Source organism: Sciurus vulgaris, assembly GCF_902686455.1.
Source record: "Sciurus vulgaris genome assembly, chromosome: 1".
NCBI lineage: Eukaryota > Metazoa > Chordata > Mammalia > Rodentia > Sciuridae > Sciurus > Sciurus vulgaris.
The window spans coordinates 131772561-131787292 of record NC_136461.1 but is presented as its reverse complement, the minus strand read 5'-3'; the positions used below and the strand labels follow the sequence as shown (position 1 = coordinate 131787292).

General features: G+C 35.6%; 1 protein-coding gene across 5 annotated transcripts in view; it reads left to right on the top strand.

The window, feature by feature from the left end:
- LOC306659375 (transcription elongation factor A protein 1) overlaps positions 1-14732 on the top strand; it is a 91592-nt gene that overhangs the window by 32519 nt on the left and 44341 nt on the right. For 4 of the 5 annotated variants that reach the window (XM_079136854.1, XM_079136855.1, XM_079136856.1 and 1 more), the window contains 2 exons: positions 1268-1444; positions 4629-6212. In XM_079136854.1, coding sequence (XP_078992980.1) covers positions 1268-1444; positions 4629-4682 — 231 coding nt within the window. In that variant the 3' untranslated portion in view covers positions 4683-6212. Of the gene's footprint in view, positions 1-1267; positions 1445-4628; positions 6213-14732 lie in introns of those variants that run through there. The other variant, XM_079136859.1, reaches the window with a different exon arrangement.

Below are 14732 nucleotides of genomic sequence, written 5' to 3'. Positions count from 1 at the left end.
AGATAATGTTGAGGTCATCCCTTTTATTTTAATTAATAAAATTTATTTATTTTAGCAGTTTTGGGTTTATAGCAAAATTGAGCAGAAAGTAAACTTTCCATTGTTGAAATCCCACACCGCAGTGGGACCGTCCTTAAAATCAGTAGATCTAAGACATCATTACTACATAGTTTATCTCAGTCATCCTTTTTAAATTTTATTTTATTTTATTATGTTACCAGGGATTGAACCTAGGGGTGCTTAACCACTGAGCCATGTCTGCGGCCCTTTTTAAATTTTATATTTTAAGACAGGGTCTCAAAGTTGCCTAGGGCCTTACTAAGTTGCTGAGGCTGGTCTTGAATTTATGATCCTCCTGCCTCAGCCTCCCAAGTAACTGGGATTATAGATGTGCCACCTGCCTGGCTCAGTCATCCTTTTTTAAAAAGAATTTCTTTGGATATATGTGAAGTGTTACTAGGGTTTTTTCCATACACTATATTGTCTTTATTGTGGATTGCATAGAATGGAATAAGAAATAAGCCTTATGTCATAAATCTTTTATTTGAAGATTTATATTTTAAGGGGTATATGGAAATTAGGGCTATTTTTAACACAGGGAACTATTTTTAATGTTTAATATATTCAATGTTTGATAACAATTTTACTATAGAATGTAATTTCTAAATATTCAACAATGAAGCAATATATAATACATAATATAATGGAAGATATAGACATTATTTTCAAATTCATTTTTTTGGAGGGGGTGGTGCTGGAGGTCAAACACAGGGCCTCATGCATGGCAAACACATGACCACTGAGTTATGTCTCCAGCCCCAAATTTATTTATAAATCTAATGTTTTATCTTATTACTATTTAATAACTCTTTGGTGTCTTGTACTTAATAGGTATTATTTAATAACTGTATTATTTAAATCAGTTAAATAAAAGGTGAGAAGAACATAATTGACCTAATGTGTCCTAATAGTTATTGATTACTTCTCATATCAAGACACTGAAAATATAAAAATGAATTAAGATGTAATAGATTTCAAGAAATGGTTTGTTGGGAAGACATGTTATAAATATAAAGCAAGGCAATCATATTCTATAGAATTTTACATAAAGGGATATGGAGAGTATGGAAGGAAACTTTCTTTGGCCAAATATCACCTGAAATAATAAGTAATAACATATTGTCTATGCACCTCTGTCTACAGTTTTAAATGTCTCGCATAATGCCTTATACATGTCAATAACTAATACTTTTCTTCTGTTTTGCAGCATCCTATCAGTGGTCCTAATAGAGATATTTCTGTTCTTCAGTGCCATGGAGATTGTGATCCTTTAGTTCCCCTAATGTTTGGTTCTCTTACTGTTGAAAAACTAAAGACTTTGGTAAATCCAGCAAATGTAACCTTCAAGATCTATGAAGGCATGATGCACTGTTCATGTCAACAGGTAGGTATCTGGAAACAGTGATCAGAGTCATAGTTGCAACTTCTTGACATATTTAAGACGAATAACATTTGACACTTGGAGATATTTAATAGGAGAAGATGTGTAGTACATGATACGTACTATAATAGCAGTTTTTGAAAAGTACCCTGCAGCCATCCAAGTGTGGCACATGCCCAGCTACTCTGGAGGCCACAGCAGGAGAACTGCAAGTTTTAGGCCAGCCTCAACAATTTAGGAGATTATCTCAAAATAAAAAGGACTGGGGATGTATTCTAGGGTTTAATCCCTAGAATCACTAAAAGAAATAGTGCCCTGAAAAAATGAGACAGGTGAGATTAATTTTATCTTAGAAAGTGTTGGGCTCATTAAAAAAAGAACTGGATTTTGAGGAATGAACAGAATCCAGATAGCAAATAGCAGGCAAGGTCTATGAGGCAGTAAAAGCAAACTGTCCATTTTGGTCAAAGTCTTTGGAAAAGCTAGATGCTGTAGGACAGAAGAGAGAGGGAGGGGCTCATTCTCTAAACAGCAGGAAGCCATCAGTGTTGATCAAAGTGAGATGTGATATAATCCCTGAGCAAGTGAGGCAGACTCCTGTAGAACTTAGAGGTTAATTCTGTGAGTAGGAAACAAGGGAGTGTCAAAGAGGTCCCAAAATTTTAGTTCACATGACTAGGATGTCATCATAAAGTAAGTACAAGGAGCAGTTTCAGAGTAACGGAAAGGAGATGATACTGAGTTTGATAAACATTTCAAGATGTACCTCTGATGTATCAAAATATGGGGTGTTGGAGCCAGACATGGTGACACACTCCTGTAATCTCAGCAGCTCAGGAGACTTAGGCAGGAAAATCACAGGTTCAAATCCAGCCTCAGCCAATTTAGCAAGGCGCTAAGCAACTTAGTGAGACCCTGTCTCAAAATAAAATATAGGAAGGGCTAAGGATATGACTCAGTGGTTAAGCACCCCTGGGTTCAATCCCCAGTACCAAAAAAAAAAAAAAAGACAAGTATTTCCAACAACCTATTTTTTTGGGGGGTGGGGGGGATTACAGGAGTGTGCCACCATGTCTGGCTGCAACGCAAGTATTTCCAACACCCTATTTTTTTTTTGGAACTGGGGATTAGGCCTATAAATGGAGACTTGAAATAATTGGTCAGTATTGTTGATCAGTAAAGAATTAGTATGTTCAAAGAACATCATCATTGGGGCTGGGAGATAGCTCAGTTGGTAGAATGCTTGCCTTGCAAGCACAAGGCCCTGGGTTCGATCCCCAGCACCCCAAAAAAAAACAAAAAGAACATCATCATCAAAAAACTGAGAGAATTTTGGGGAATACATTTGAATTTAAAGAAAAAAGGAGTTATATGTTGAGAGTATGGGAGGAGGGAATTTCCATAGGAGGAAGCAGTATCATGTATGTCAGAGGATTAAAGTGAGATAGGCCAGGAAGGAACTATCCATTATTAAGCATCCATTATTAATCCATCTCTGACCTTGGCTATTTGGAAAGGAAGAGCCAAACTACATGGACCATGTGATAATAGATGGGGAAACAAGGAAGTAGAGGTGGTATACAGACCTTTTTAAAAAAAGTTTTGGTGAAGAGTAAGAGGTCTCTTTTTTAATTAGTTGGGAGAAAGATCTGTGAGTTGGGCCAAGGAGAAAGAGGAGGCAATGGAAAAAATATAATTGAGAGGAAGAAGTCTAGAGGAATCATATAATAGAATTAAGACTATAGATGGGTTGTGCTAATTCAGGAGAAAATACTTTGAATCAAAATGAAAGAACAGGTGAATATAAACTGATGTCAAGGTAGAAAAGAAAGAGTATTTGGAAGCTTACATTAGATGCTTTTTCAGTAAAGTAGGAGATGTGGTCATTTGATAAGAATGAAGTGGGGTCTAGATAGGTTTGGGGCTTGAAAAGGTCTAGAAAAAAGATTGGTGGCTAAGCAGTGAGGTTGTCCATGCAAACACTGTTTATAGCCACTCACACTGGTTAATTCACTTGCTTTAAAGATAGAAAAGGTAGGTAGTAATATGACTTATCTAGAAGACAAGGGGGCTTGAGATCCTAAGAAGTATTGAGTGTGCTAAAGTGGGAGGGGGAGATGTTGGCATCCTAAGTACCCAGGTGGGACTGAGGGTTCAGAGCATCACAAGTACCCTACATTTAGATGATTCCTTGTGCTGTTGCATTTGAGGCAGGAGTGGAAAGTAAGGTGAGACAGGGGGATGTAGTGTCATAGAAAACTGTTAGCACTTCACTATGTTGTAAAATCAATTTCATGCTTTGACTTTTTTCTTTCTTTTTTTTTTTTTTTTTTTTTTTTTTTTTTGGTACTGGGGTTGAACTCAGGACCACCTGCATGCCATGCTAAGCCCTTTGTGTGCTTCTTTTCTGAGTGACTAAATTATAAAGTTGAACATTCTCTGCATGGCTGATTTGTGGAATGGTGAGGCAAAGGCCTTAAAGTGTAAAAGGCAGGAAGTGGGTTTGAGGGAGTTGGGAAAACTGTGAGCCAGACACAGGAGGCTTCCAGGAGAAAGTTTGTTCTATAATAAATCCTTCTTATATTCATGTTTATATCTTTCCAGGTCTATCTTAGGTACATGGTTTCTTTCAAATGTTTAATTGCATGTAATTCCTATTTAAAGGCACAAAATAGCTTATGCTATGGATTTAACATTTCATTCTAATGAGTGAATGGTAAAAGTGAGACTGACACTTGGTTGTCAATTATTGTGCACTTACTGAATCTTCTTGGTATATGTACTGTCACTTCTAAACGTCTACATTCCCTAGTGTTTTATTTTATTTAAATATCAGAAAATGTAGACCATTTTCATGGAACTAGATAATAATTGGAAGAACTGATTTCAGTACATGATAATCATCTAGGGTATGTTCCGAAATTTCTGTTCGAGCCTCATTTCTCTTTCATGCCTCTTTATTATAGTAATAAAAATATGACTTCAGCTTACCTCTGTTCCTACTTGGATTTTATTAATGACATTTTTTTTTTGGGGGGGGGGGGGGGTGCTGGGGATTGAACCCAGGGCCTTGTGCTTACAAGGCAAGCACTCTACTGACTGAGCTATCTCCCCAGCCGACATTTTAGTGAGAATTTAACTTCTGACTTATGTTGCTGCTTATTAATTTTAACTTTATCTCAAACAGGAAATGATGGATGTTAAGCAGTTCATTGATAAACTCCTACCTCCGGTTGATTGACATCACTAAGAGGCCTTGTGTAGAAGTACACCAGCATCGTTGTAGTAGAGTACAAACCTTTCCCATGCTCAATCTTAAAACTTCTAAAGTTTGCAGTGTTCAAATGTTTTGCAGATACACACCAATGATACAGACTAAATAATGTCTCCTCATGGGAAATTTATGACCCTTTAAGTTTCTATACATGTATTTGTATAAGATGATCCAGAATATACTAGTATTAAAATAAGTGAAGCAGCTAGCTGCTTTTTCTTAATTGTAATTCAGCAAAATAAAAAATACTACAACCAAATTTTTTATCATATCATTTTAAAATTACTAGTATGCTTGACAAAAATTTGTTTCAGTATAAATGAGCAGTTAAGGTATAAACAACTTATGCATGCTGTGACTTGGTCTATGGATTTATTCCAAAATTGCTTAGTCACCATGCAATATCTGTATTTTTTAATATACATATTCATATATACATAATGATGGTAATACATAAGATTAGATGGTGTTACATTATTCCTGATAATAGGGATAATGCTTTTTAAGTGTCAACAGAGAATAGTGTTGCTCTTTTCAGTTAATGGCCCTTTTATTTAGGGGACCAGGCTATTCTTTTCCCTGATATCATTTCTGTTTAATATTCTTTTCTTCTCTCAAGAAAAAAAAGTTCTTTCTTTCTTGATTGTCCTTCAGTAGTAGACCAGATATTGCTACTACAATATCTACACCTACTGTTGATATATATTGTAATTTGACATTCGGAATCACTGACATATGATATTTAAAATCTATGTATGCTTTAAAAGAAATCAAACATTACTTAAGCTTCCTGCACTACATATTTCAAAAAATTATACCTTAATCCAAATTTAGACCTATTAGTTATTAGGATATTCAAATCCAAGTAATAAGAATAATTCTATAGTTTTATTTTTTCTGTAAACAACTGAGAATAATTAGGTCATATTTTGGTATGTTCTGAAATATTTAAGACTACTCTAAAAAACTGGTTTCTAAAATGATTGGTTCTTTTAGCATACAGTTTAAATTTACTTTTTCTATACATGTGTTTGAAACCAACTACTACAGAAGACGAGCTATCCATTATAAAAAGTTGCTTTATTTTTATCAGCCAGTGCACTTATTTGAAATTTTTACTTTAGTCAGATGATTTTTAAAATTAGTGTTTCTGTGCAAACATAAAAATTGCAGAGCCAGTGCAGTGGGCACATACCTGTAAACCCAGCAACTCAGGAGGCTGAAGCAGGAAGATCACAATTGACAAGGCCAGCCTCAGCAACTTCTCAAGGCCCCAAGCAGTTTAGCAAGACCCTGTCTCAAAATAAAAAATAAGAGGGGGCTGGGGAGGTATCTCAGTGCTAAAGCACCCCTGGGTTCAATTCCTACTACCCCCCCCCCAAAAAAAAAGAGCAATCCTTTGGTTATATAGCATCAGAATTTCCAGATTATTGGTAAAAATTATTTGAAAACAAATTTATAGGAAATAAGGATGAATCAGACCCCTATATGTATGTATGGTGTAGTACCCACACAGTATAGTACATCACAAAAATGTATGCTTAATATTTCTGCACTGTTCATTTTTCTTCTGTATTCCAACTGACCAAAACAATGTTAAGAATGCATCTTTACAAATGGGTGCTAATTGATAATGGAAATAATTTAGTAATGGTCAATATAGGATGTTAATGAAGCCATATGTTTATGTCTGGATTTGAAAATTTTAAACAATCATTTACTAAGTCATTCTTACTTTAACTTGAAGAACATAAACTGTTAATTTCAGTTATAAAATCAGTAAGATCTTATTTATGGCAAGAAATATTCCGTTGAAATGTTGTGCTGTAATGTGGGAAAATGTTGGTGTTTTTCACAGTTTCTATAAATGTGAAATAAAATTTAATTCTGACTTTTCTGTGACTTTTTTTTTAGTAATATTTTTACATTTGGGTTTATCTTGAAATAAGTGTCTGTAATACAAAGGAGAAAGATAACAGTGTAATTACGAGAAAATGCATTGGGAGACAAACTTTGATGTTGGTGTTACTGGCTTTGAATGGAACCAGGCATGAGAAATAATCTGATGTTATTTAATTTAATTTTTTAAAAATGCCCACATTTGACTTTCAGAGTTCCTAACCTATTTAAGAAGTTTTATTTGGTGTTTTCCTTTTGTCTTTTTCTATAATGCAGTGTTCACTTGAACTTTTAAATTAGGATCTCAAATTAGCTATCCAGCTATTCCTATAATCCAAATAGATCGTGTCAGCTGGGTGCAATGGCACCACTTGAGAAGCTAAGGCAGGAGGATCAGAAGTTCGTGGTCAGTCAGCCTCAGCAACTTAGCAAGACCCTGTCTCAAAAAAAGAGCTAGGGATATAGCTCAGTGGTAGCACCCCTAGGTTTAATCACCAGCACTTCTCTGCCCCTGTTCCCCCAGTTTTTCTCCTTGTAGTTTACCATTGACATCTAACTTTCCCAGTACTGGAATCCTTTCTGTTCTAAATAGTCTTTCAGTTTCTGCTTTTGAATACTGAAAGTGAACCAGCTCACCTTTTGTTTAGTCTGTTATAATTTTACATAGTCCTAATTATAAGAAAGTTCTGTAACAGAAATATTGTCTGACTTCTGTTCTTATGAATTAATCCTCTGCAGCACCTTATTTGATGTGATAACCTTGTGGGGGGAGCACGTTGGTGGGGATAGAACCCAGAGCCTCACACACACTGGGCAGCTACTATACCACTGAGCTATACCTCTATCCCTCATGTGGTAATGATTATTTCATCATCCTTATTTAAAAAAAAGCATGTTCACAGTTAGTTGTGATCAGAGTTTCATACTGTATCTGCCAATAGTTAACAATTTTTTATGTATATATAAATTTGGGAAATTTGCCTGTTACCACAATGTCTTGATAATTTTTAAAAGTAGATTTATGACATTAACCACCCTCCTAATAAGTACTATGAATACCATTTTATTTTGTAGAAACTACTAAAAAGCACACTGAGCTATATTATTATTTTGACGCAGATCTTGCTAAATTGTTCAGGCTGGCCTTGAATTTGTAATCTTCCTATCTTAGCCTCTCCAGTTGCTAGTATTACAGGTGTGGGCCACCACTCCAAGTTTATACCAAGTATTTTATATCCTTTATTCATACGATCTTCACATCAACCTTATCTCCATTTTACTAAAGAGGAAACAGAATGGAGGTAAACTGTGCTTATAATTAGAGGTAGGATTCAAATTGATGTGCCTTATTCCATGGTCTTTACCACCTTGCTTTGTGTCCCAGGGTAATTTAAATGTTTTTAAATAGTGTCTTTTTTATTTTATTTTTTTAAATTTTATTGTAAACAAATGGGGTACAACTTGTTTCTCTGTACGTGAAGTAGAAGCATACCATTTGTGTAATCATACATGTACATAGGGTAATGGTGTTTGATTCATCCTGTTAATTTTTTCCTTCCCCCCACCCCTCCCACCCATCTTTGCCCTCTGTACAGTTCCTCCTTCCTCCATTCTTGCTTCCCTCCCACCCCCCATTATGTATCATCATCCGCTTATCAGTAAGATCATTTGTCCTTTGGTTTTTTGAGATTGGCTTATCTCACTTAGCATGATATTCTCCAATTTCACCTATTTGCCTGCAAATGCCATAATTTTATTATTCTTTATGGCTGAGTAATATTCCATTGTGTATATATAACATATATGCATTCAATTGAGGGGCATCTAGGTTGATTCCACAATCTGGCTATTGTGAAGTGAGCAGCTATGAACATTGATGTGACTGCATCACTGTAGTATTCTGATTTTAAGTCCTTCGGGTATAGGCCAAGGAGTGGGATAGCTGGGTCAAACGGTGGTTCCATTCCAAGTTTTCTAAGGAATCTCCACATTGCTTAAATAATGTTTTTCATATGATACAAAACACCTAGAAGTGCTGAGTAGAAGCCTAGTGCAGTGGTGCATGCCTATAATCCTAGCAGCTTGGGAGGCTGAGGCAGGAGGATTGTGAGTTTAAAGCCAGCCTCAGCATTTAGTGAGGCACTGAGCAACTCAGAGAGACTCTGTCTCTAATAAAATATTTTTAAAAAGAGGCTGGGGATGTGGCTCAATGATTAAGCACCCCCGGGTTCAATCCCCAACACCAAACAAACAAACAAAAAATAAAGCTTAGTAAAACTATGATGCAAATCATCTCACTGTACAGAAATTGTAGTCTCCAGTGACCAGAGAGAACTAAAAGAACAATCTGTGGGGCAAACTTAACTTTGGACTCAGATATCTGAGTTAAGATGTGGAAATAATTCACCATTATAAAGCAAGGAAACTTTCAGTGATTGCAAAGAAGGTGAACTAGAAAAAGTCTGGTCCCCAGCACAGTAAAATAAAAGGAAGTTTGTGTGTTTTGACCTGCATTCTGGATTGGGAGAGGAGAGGAATCTTCCCCTGAAATTTTATAACCAGAAAGTATTTGAGCTGTGAATTTCTATAAGTTATGTGGGCTGGCAACATAAATTTATAAATTAACATCAAGAATCTCCTTAGACTAGAATTGGGAGTGTACCATGATTGGTAGAATGCTTGCCTAGCATGCATGAAGTCCTGGGTTCAATCTCAATGCTAAAAAAAGAAGAAAAAAAAAGTGCCTAAACTAGCTCTTCTTCTCGAGCACCTGGGAGAGGCAAACGAAAATACTTCAAAGAGTGACAGTCTCAAAACCTAAATTTTGAGACTGCATACATTTAGCCCTGTCAAAAGTGAGCTCCAAATGGGCACTGTGGTGAATGCCTATAATCCCAGCAGCTCCAGAGGTTGGGGCAGGAGGATCATGAGTTCAAAGCCATTCTCAGCAACTTAGGTTAAGCACTTCTGGATTCAATCAATCCCTAAGATTAAAAAAAAAAAAAAAAAAAAAAAAAAAAAAAACTCCAACTGGGTATGGCGCTACATGCCTATAGTCCCAGCTGCTCAGGAGACAGGAGGATCATAAATTTGAGACCAACCTGAGCAATATATCCTAAAAAAAAGTAAACCCACGAAATTACAAATCATCTACAAGTGACAAAAGATCAAAGGATGTTTTAAATCCCAGTAAATTGGAGAAATAGAATTTTTTTATGTATGAAAAACATAATGAGTGAAAAAATAGCATCAAATTGCAGATTTCAAAAGAAAAGTTCTAAACATGAAAGATAGCCACTTCTAAAACATCTGGAAAAGCTGCAACATCTGAAACACTCAAATGTCAAAAATAGACTAGCTAAATAAACTGAAACGTCTACACAATGGAATTCTGTACAACTATAGAAAAAAGAATGAGTTGGCAAGGATGTGGAGAAAAAGGTATATTCATACATGCTGGTGGAACTGCAAATTGGTGCAATCACTATGGACAGCAGTATGGAGATTCCTTAGAAAACTTGGAATGGAACCACCATTTGACCCAGCTATCCCACTCCTCAGTTCATACCCAAAAGACTTAAAATCAGCACAGTACAGTGACACAGCCACATCAATGTTTATAACAGCTCAATTTGCAATAGCTAAACTATGGAACCAACCTAGATGCCTTTCAATATATGAATGGATCAAGAAATGTATATATACATATATATATATATATGCAATGGAATATTACTTAGCCTTAAAAAAGAATGAAAGTATGGCATTCGCAGGTAAATGGATCTGGAGAATATCATGCTAAGCAAAATAAACCAATCCCAAAAAAGCAAAGGCCGAATGTTTTCTCTGACGTGCAGATGCTGATCCATAAGAGTATGAGAAAAAGTGAAAAAAAAAAAGTGGGGCTAGGGAAGAATGGAGGAACTTTGAATTGGGCAGAGGGGAAGGGAAGGGGGGAAAGGGAGTGGGAAGGATGGTGGAATGAGACAGACATTTATTACCCTATGTACATGTATGATTGCATGACCCGTGTGACTCACCATGCTGTACAGCCAGAGGAATGAGAAACTGCTCCATTTGTGTATAATGTGTCAAAATGCATTCTGCTGTTGGGCTGGGGTTGTGGCTCAGTGGTAGCAGGCTTGCCTAGCACATGTAAGACCCTGGGTTCCCATAAAAAAATAAAGGTGTCCACCTACAACTAAAAAATATATATTAAAAAATGCATTCTGCTGTCATGTATAACTAATTAGAACAAAAAAGAAGTGGAAAGAACCAAAATATGTCAAGTGATGAATGAATCAAAATGTGGAATGGCATATCAGTCCATACAATTGATTGTTTATTGAGGCACAAAAAAGGATGAAGTCCTGATATGTGCTAAAACATGCATAATCTAGAGACAGAATCAGTGGTTGCCAGGGAATAAGGGTGTGTAATGGTCACTGATAGCTAATGAACTTGAGGTGTTTTTTGTTTTTTGTCTTTTGTTTTTTGGTTTTTTTTTTGGTGGGGGGAGAGGGGTATGAAAATGTTCTAAAATTAGACTGTGATGTTAGAAACAACTGTGTAAATACACACACAAAAAAAAACTATTCAAATGTATAATTTGAAAAAGGTTGAATTTTATGGTATGTAAATTGTATCTCAATAAAGCCATTAAAAACAAGAATGAAGATGCACTGTATTAGTTGGGAAGGATTTGAGAGACATCGTCAGAAAAGGAAAAATATTGTAAAAAATGGAAAAAGGTGGAGGAAAAAGACCATATATTTGACTTGGCTAGAATTTATATTTGAAAAAATATATTAAAAGGATCCTGAAATGCCTAATTAATGATTATCTATGGAACATGAATTAGGTAGAAATGAGGTTAGTAAGGATAGGAGTGCAAATGAGCAAACCTACCCTTGGTATACATTGTTCATTCTTCAGATTTTTAAAACATTTTTTATTATTAATTTTAAGACAAAGTCCTTGAATTTGTGATCCTCCTGTCTCAGCTGCCCAAGTAGCTGGGATTACAGGCATATGCCACCATGCCTGACTCAGATTTTTTATTTTTTATTATTTTTTTTTTACTGAGTTGGAACATAAAGTTGACATTCTAACCATTTCAGTTTTGTGGAGGTGTTTTGTTTGTTTGTTTGTTTTTGGTACCAGAGATTGAACCCAGGGTCACTTAACCACTGAGCCACATCCCCAGCCCTTTTTATATTTTATTTTCAGACAGGGTCTTGCTAAGTTGCTTATAGCCTCACTAAATTGCTGAGGGTGACCTTGAACTCACAATCCTACCTCAGCCTCCCGAGCTGCTGGGATTATAGGTGTGCACACCACGCCCGGCCATTCTAACCATTTCTAAGTGTGCAGTTCAGTGACATTAAATACATTCATCTTGTTGTGCAACATCACCATCACCCATCTCTAGAACTTCATTGTATTCCAAAACTTAAGTCATACTAATTCATGGCCTATTAAAAAATTCAAATGGGTGAGTTCAACTATATATTAGATCTAAGAAAACTGAAAGATAACTCTGAGGAATTTATTTAATAGGAAGCCTAACAAGCAGATGAGAGGGCAAAAGATTAAAGAGGTCCAATATAAAGTTTAATGGAAATTGCAGAAGAGGAGAACCGAATGGAAGAGAAGTGGTATTTGGTGATAAAATGACTGAAAAATTTTCCAGATTTAAGGAAGAGTAGGAAACCTCAGATTCAGTTACTAATAGGATATGCAACATCTCTCTTGAGACATAATGGAGAAAAGCAAAACTGAGCACCATATAAAAAGGTCTGAATAGCAAATAGAGTAAACCTACTTGAACTGTCAACATAGATGTAAGAAAATCACCACTAGAGGTCAGAAAATAATGGAGTAATATTAAAGCTGGAGAGAAAATGGCAATTTGGAATTTTCTACATAGGTACTAAATCAAGAGAAAAGGCAAAATAAACCATGTAAGTAAAGTTTATAAGATAAAAAGACTGCTGACAGACCTTTTTTTTTTTTTAAGTTGTAGATGGACACAATATCTTTATTTGTTTTTATGTGGTGCTAAGTATGGAACCAGTGCCTCACATATGTTAGGCAAGCACACTACCACTGAGCTACAACCCCAGCCCCTGATAGAACTTTTAGAAGATGTTCCTTCAGAAGAAGAAAAGTGAACATGAGGAAAAAGATTCAGAGAATAGGGAACAAGGACAGTAGTAAACATTTGAGTAAAGTATTGATGACTGCATGAAACTGAAAATACTAATGTAGGGGCTAAAATGCTGGATAAAAATAAAGTACATGTAAAAATTGTATTTTATATACTAGCAATTAGCATGTGCAAATGAAAATTTGAAATTAAATTTTAAGTTATTCACAATTGCTTTTAAAAATGAATAACTCAGCGGGTTGCAGTGGTGCACGCCTGAAATCCCAGTGGCTCAGGAGGCTGAGGCAGGAGGATCACAAGTTCAAAGCCAGCTTCAGCAAAAGCGAGGTGTTAAGCAACTCAGTGAGACCCTGTCTCTAAATAAACTACAAAATAGAGTTGGGGATGTGGCTCAGTTGAGTACCCACTGGTACCCACTCCGAAATGAATACATCAGCTGAGGATATGACTCATTGATAGAGCACTTGCCTAGTATGCCTGAAAGCCTGGGTTCAAACCAGTACCCAAAAAAAAGAATAAATATTTAAAAATCATCGACAGGATATCAAGGCAAAAAATAAAAAAGTGCTGGTGGAAGACTTTTAAAAAGAACTAAATAAATGGAGACATACACTATGTTAATGGATTGTGCTATGTTTGGATACAATTTAAGTGCATTCCCCAAGATTTGTGTTTTGAAATTTAACCCCTATTGTGAGGTGTTAAGAGGGTGGAAACTTAATCTGACTACAGTGGTGTTGGGAGGTGGAGCCTTTGGGAGGTGATCAGGATTAGATACAGTTATGAGTGTGGATCCTCTCATAATTGAATCCTGTTGGTTTTTTGTAAGGACAGATGAGAGGACACACACATGCATCTTCCCTGTCTCTTGCCATGTTACGCCCTGCACTTCCTTGGACTCTGCCAGCAAGAAAACCCTCACTGGATATAGCTACTAAATCTTGGACCTCCAGAATCATAAGCCCAAATAAAACTTTCTTTAAAATGTTATCCCACCACAAGTATTTAATTATAGTAATGAAAAATGAAGTAATAGAGATTGGAAGAGTCAACCTAGAAAACATGTTATTTCTCACATTGATAGACAAGTTTAATGCAATTGCTGTCCAAATCCCAATGAGATTGTTATACATAAAATGATTCTAAAAATTTTATGGGAAGGTAAAAGAAATTAGAATAACTTAAGGATATGGAAAACAACAGGAGGACTAACTCTACCAGATTTCAAGATTTATTAAACAGTGACAGTAATCAAAACTGTGGTATTAGCAGAGAGATAAACATAGATGAAATGAACAAAATAATGGTGAAATAGCCTTACATAAATGCAGACTACTGATACTGACAAGGGTACAAAATATTTTAATAGAAAAAGGATAGTTTTTTCAACAAATGGTTCTGGATCAATTAGAATCCACAGGCAAAAAAGCAATTTTTTCCATCTAAACTTTATACATCGTATACAAATGTATGCAAAATGGATCATAGATTTAAGTGTCAAATGTAAAAGTCATGAAATGTAAATAAGAAAACACAGAAAATCTTTGGGACTTATGGCTTGAAACATTTTTTATATGAACAAAAGCATACCCCATATGAAAAATAAATTGATGAATCAGACTTCATTGAAATTAAAAATTTTGCTCTTTCAAAGACTCTGTTGAGAAGATGAAAAAACAAGCTAAGACTGGGAGAAAATATTTACAAACTGCATATCTTGACAAAATTAGTGTTTAGATTATGTAAAGGACTATCAAAACAGTTTTTTTTAAAAAAAAAGCATAAACAGTCCAATTAGAAAACAGGCAGAAGAATGAAGAGATAGTTCATGGCCGGCGCTATAAGGATGTAGGGACATGGAAAGATGATTGACATCACTAAATCATAAAATAAGTAGAAATACTGCAACCTATGGTATGTAGAAATAACAATTCCAAATGCAGGTAAAG